This window comes from Triticum urartu, chromosome 3A (assembly GCF_056163025.1).
Source record: "Triticum urartu cultivar PI428250 chromosome 3A, HENAU_Tu73, whole genome shotgun sequence".
Lineage (NCBI taxonomy): Eukaryota > Viridiplantae > Streptophyta > Magnoliopsida > Poales > Poaceae > Triticum > Triticum urartu.
This window is the reverse complement of record NC_141875.1, coordinates 117,868,692-117,873,450: the sequence shown is the minus strand read 5'-3', so window position 1 is coordinate 117,873,450 and position 4,759 is coordinate 117,868,692. Positions and strand designations below refer to the sequence as shown.

General features: G+C 56.8%; 1 protein-coding gene across 2 annotated transcripts; it reads right to left on the bottom strand.

The window, feature by feature from the left end:
* Positions 1-2,393: 2,393 nt before the first annotated feature.
* Positions 2,394-3,770, bottom strand: LOC125530041 (peroxidase P7-like). Of its 2 annotated transcripts, XM_087546574.1 has the most exons (3): positions 3,454-3,758; positions 3,191-3,382; positions 2,394-3,112 (listed from the first exon to the last, which is right to left on the bottom strand). In XM_087546574.1, exons 1-3 carry the CDS (start codon positions 3,670-3,672, stop codon positions 2,540-2,542), a joined length of 984 nt encoding a protein of 327 aa, XP_087402700.1. In that variant the 5' UTR covers positions 3,673-3,758; the 3' UTR covers positions 2,394-2,539. The 2 variants fall into 2 exon arrangements, with proteins under 2 accessions (XP_087402700.1, XP_087402699.1); XM_087546573.1 differs by having other exon boundaries at positions 2,394-3,382; positions 3,454-3,770.
* Positions 3,771-4,759: the final 989 nt, after the last annotated feature.

Sequence of the window (4,759 nt, the reverse complement as noted above, 5' to 3'; positions counted from 1 at the left end):
CTTAACGAGATCTGGGTATTTGATCTGAGTCTGGCCATTTGGTCTATACGCACTAACCATCTACGCGGGAGTAGTTATGGGTATCCCGGTGTCGTGGTATCAGCCGAAGCCTTCGTGACGTCAGCGACTGAGTGGCGCGCGCCGGATTGGACTGGAAGGCCACTAGGCTAGGTCTGCTTTCGGTCGCGTTCGCAACGTGCAGGTGTGCTAAGGGCGATGGGCCCAGACCCCTGGGCGCTTAGGTTTAGACCGGCGTGCTGACCTCTCTGTTGGTCTAGGTGGGGCTGCGACGTGTTGATCTTCCGAGGCCGGGCATGACCCAGGAAAGTGTGTCCGGCCAAATGGGATCGAGCGTGTTGGGGTATGTGGTGCACCCCTGCAGGGAAGTTAATCTATTCGAATAGCCGTGATCTTCGGTAACAGGACGACTTGGAGTTGTACCTTGACCTTATGACAACTAGAACCGGATACTTAATAAAACACACCCTTCCAAGTGCCAGATACAACCGGTGATTGCTCTCTCACAGGGCGATGAGGGGAGGATCATCGGTTAGGATTATGCTATGCGATGCTACTTGGAGGACTTCAGTCTACTCTCTTCTACATGTTGCAAGACGGAGGCTGCCAGAAGCGTAGTCTTCGACAGGATTAGTTATCCCCCTCTTATTCTGGCATTCTGCAGTTCAGTCCACATATGATACCCTTATTCCATTTGATACCCATGCATATGTAGTGTAGCTTCTTGCTTGCGAGTACTTTGGATGAGTACTCACGGTTGCTTTCTCCCTCTTTTCCCCCTATCCCTTCTACCTGGTTGTCGCAACCAGATGTCGGAGCCCAGGAGCCAGACGCCACCTTCGACGACGACTCCTACTACACCGGAGGTGCCTACTACTACGTGCTGCCCGCTGACGACGACCAGGAGTAGTTTAGGAGGATCCCAGGCAGGAGGCCTGCGCCTCTTTCGATCTGTATCCCAGTTTGTGCTAGCCTTCTTAAGGCAAACTTGTTTAACTTATGTCTGTACTCAGATATTGTTGCTTCCGCTGACTCGTCTATGATCGAGCTCTTGTATTCGAGCCCTCGAGGCCCCTGGCTTGTAATATGATGCTTGTATGACTTATTTTATTTGTAGAGTTGTGTTGTGATATCTTTCCGTGAGTCCTTGATCTTGATCGTACACATTTGCGTGCATGATTAGTGTACGGTCAAATCGGGGGCGTCACACCAGAGACCATTAGAGCGGTTGGAGAAGGAGCTTGGACACGGTGGTTCTTCTTCATACCCAAACTCTTCTTGGGCGGTGAACGCGACGCGTGGGTGGTTTCCGGCGGCAAAAGTCGATGGCAGTGGCCGGGCTATCCATTCCAGCCGGCCCGGCGGTCATCAGTGGCGACAGCTATGTTGGTGGGAGACAGTGCGGCACGGGAGGGGCGAGAGGGAGAGGCGTCAGTTTTACTCGGCCGTGGCGGGATGGAGTAAATTTAGGGAATTTTTTGAGAAAATAGAGAGGTGGGGTAAATAAATTACTTCACTAGAGCATCTCCAACAAACGCCCAAAAAGAGCTTCGCGCATTAAAATTTTGTTTTTTTGGCGCCGCACAGCTCCAGCAGGCGCTGTAGCGCTAAAAGTTTTTGGCACGCGCTGAAAAACGCTATCCCGCGCAGCATATTTTGCGCTCCGGATTACGCGCGCTTCACAATTTGCACTGCATGCTTTTTGGACGCGCGTTTTTAAGCGTCTACTATAGCAATGTTGCTTCAGACGCATTAAGGTGGTGTTTGGTTCTCTAGTCCTAGGACTTTTTCTAGTCCCAACTAAAAAGTCCCTAGTCCCTAAAAAGTCTCTCCCTGTTTGTTTTCAGAGACTAAAAAGTCTCTAGTCCCTTCCTAGAGGCTATTAAATGACCATGTTGCCCCTAGTATATAGAAAAATAACAATCAAACAACACCATGGGGTGGCGGGCCAATGGGTGCATGGAGGGGCATTGATGGAAAAGTCCCAAAAAGTCTCAAAAAGACTCTCCTTGAGAGTCTTCTTCATTTAGTCCCAAATGCCTAGTTTAGTCCCTAAAAAGTATCTCCCGTTTGGTAAAAAAGTCTCTATGAGGGACTTTTTTTAGTCCCTACACAAAAAAGTCTCTGAAAACAAACACCACCTCAAAGTGTTAAAATGACGCGCTATAACTTTTATTGGGTGCGAAATTTTTGTGCGGCCGTGGGAGATACTCTAATCCGGAAATTTTACTCCCTTACGTTCTTTTAGAGGATCGGTTAGAACTTAGAAATGCACCTAGTCCGGGAGGATTCCCTGCCCCTATCTCGACCGCCCATCTGCACATAAAATGGCTAAATTTTGTTCTCCTGCGTAGAGGATCTTGCCACGGGTCAGATATTAGCTGCTCACCCCGAACCAAACGGGAGAAAGGCAGAAAATCCAGTGCACGAACAGCAGTGCCCATTTTGTATCTTTGTGAACAGCTTTATGCTTTTTGCGTTGCGCACATCAAGAATTCATTCACTGATCGACTGAGTCAGCTCAGTTCACTCGCCGGCAGTTTAGCCGGACTTCGCCGTTCTTCCCGGTGAGCGCCAGGTTGCCCATCCTCACCATGGCGGCGGCGAAGTCTACCGCGAAGAGCGTGGCGTTGGCGGCGTAGGCGCGCACGAGCGCGTCCGTGCTGCCGTTGCCGACGCCGCTCCCGTAGAGCTCCTGGTCGGAGCGCAGGAGCACGCGGCGGGCGACGAGGTCCTGGAAGTAGCCGTTGTCGAACGCGGCGGGGGCGCGCAGCTCGAGCGGCGCGAGGTTCCCGTCGCCGCCGGCGGAGGGGCAGGCCTTGGCGCGTATCTGGGTGGCGAAGGCGGCGTCCACGGCCTCGTTACCGGTGTCGTTGTAGATGTGCGTGCGGAAGGTGGTGCAGCGTGCCCAGCCCACGGTGTGCGCCCCGGACAGCGCGGTGAGGGCGCGCGCGTCCAGGCCCTTGTCGCTGAACCTGGCGAGGAGGTCGGGGAGCCTCGCGTCCGGCGGCGGCAGGTTGGCGTTCGCCGCGTTCTGGCTCGCCGAGAGCCCGTCTCGCCGGCCCAGCTGCACCGTCCAGCTCGGCCCCCCGAGCTGCACGCACGCGGCCACCGTTAGTAATGCCACCGGCCAGGATGCCAGAAAGAGGGAGAGGGAGAAGCGGGTACCGACCAGGCTGACGGCGTCGCGGGCGGCGAGCGCGACGATGTCGGCGCAGGAGACGGTGGCCTTGCAGGAAGCCTCGACCTGCGCCTTGATGGCGTCGATGACCTCGTAGCCGCGCAGCGAGTTGGCGTTCGGCCCGGCGTTCTTCTCCCCCGTGAAGTTGGCCGTGTCGTCCAGCAAGACGGAGGCGTCGCACCCCTGCGCACGCATCCACACTCAGCACGCAGTTGGCAGGATGTAACTCGTGACCGGCCGGAACCGAAACGTACATTGACGAAGCAGTCGTGGAAGAAGAGGCGGAGGATGGACGCGCCCATGCGCGCCTCCTTCTGCACGGCCTGCGCCATGCCGCGGCGCACCACGGACTGCAGCTCCGGACACGAGGCGTCGTAGAACGCCGGCGACATCTGGCCGTCGACGACGGCCACAACGGCCGCCGCCGCCGCCGCGAGAACAAGCACGACGACGCGCGCCTGGAGCATCCCCATCGCCCCGCCCACACTTCCAGAAAGCAACGGCTAAAGGAGAAAGGGAAGATCCTCCGCCGCAGCGAGAGTGAAGTGTTAAGCACGTACATATATATGGACACTCACACGCTGATCAAACGTTGGATGCCGCGGCAGCCTGTGCGCTGTTCGCTGCTGGATCGGGACGGGGTCGGGGAGGGGATCTTGTCGCTATCGTTTGGAAGGTGACAAGTGACAGGCAGTAGGATTGCTTGGGTGGTGGCCACTGGGGGACGTACGTACGTGCTGCGATCGAGCGGGCGGGCGCGGCCGTGGATGGTAGCGCCAGCCGGAGCGAGCACGGCGGTCGAGACACGGCCGGGACGGAGCCCCATGGATGGATGGAGTGGCCCGGCCGGCCAGAGGCACACGCCAATGGCCACCGGAGGAGTGTGCGTCGCGTGCATGGCAGTGCATGTGGCACCAACCAGCAGCGATCGAGCATCAATCAGTCAGCAGTACTGTGCGTTGCAAGTTGCCACGATTCCGGACAAACGGCCGGGCCATCCCCGAGCTCGTAAATCGGAACGCTGGCCAGTGATCGCCCTCGTAAATCGGACGGTGAAATAAGCAGGGATAATCGGACGGTCACAGGCCTGCATTATTGCTGGATCCGTCCACTCCATTTCCATCCATACCATACTGACGCTACGTACCTACGAAGCTTTGCCCATGTGCACTTCTCGTCAGTAATGGGCAGACCGGCGGTAGTATAATTTGGAAGGCGGGTGCCCGCCCAAATTTGGGCCGATCGGCCTGCAGCCATCCCATCTGATGGATCGTAACCGTCGCATGCCACACGTGTATGAAAATTTTCTCATGCATCTCGCTCTCTTTCATCTTGCCGGCTGCACAGACTCTCCGATGGCCATCCCCCGCCGGACGTCCTCATCGCCTGTCCCCGCCTTCGCCGGCCGTCCTCGACTCCTCATCGCCGTTCGCCGCCCTCGCTGGCCGTCCTCGTCGTCGTTCGCCTATCCTCGCCTCCCACGGTCAGCACGCTCACCGAGCCTCTGTTTGTAGCAAAGACGAGATGGTCGTAGCAAATAAACGAGCCGGTTGTGGCAAA

Excerpts from the sequence above, each read along its gene's own strand:
- LOC125530041 (XM_087546573.1), bottom strand. The coding sequence starts at position 3,672 with ATGGGGATGCTCCAGGCGCGCGTCGTCGTGCTTGTTCTCGCGGCGGCG. Across the intron at positions 3,383-3,453 it reads TCCACGACTGCTTCGTCAAT|GGGTGCGACGCCTCCGTCTT; the intron begins GTACGTTTCGGT and ends ATGCGTGCGCAG.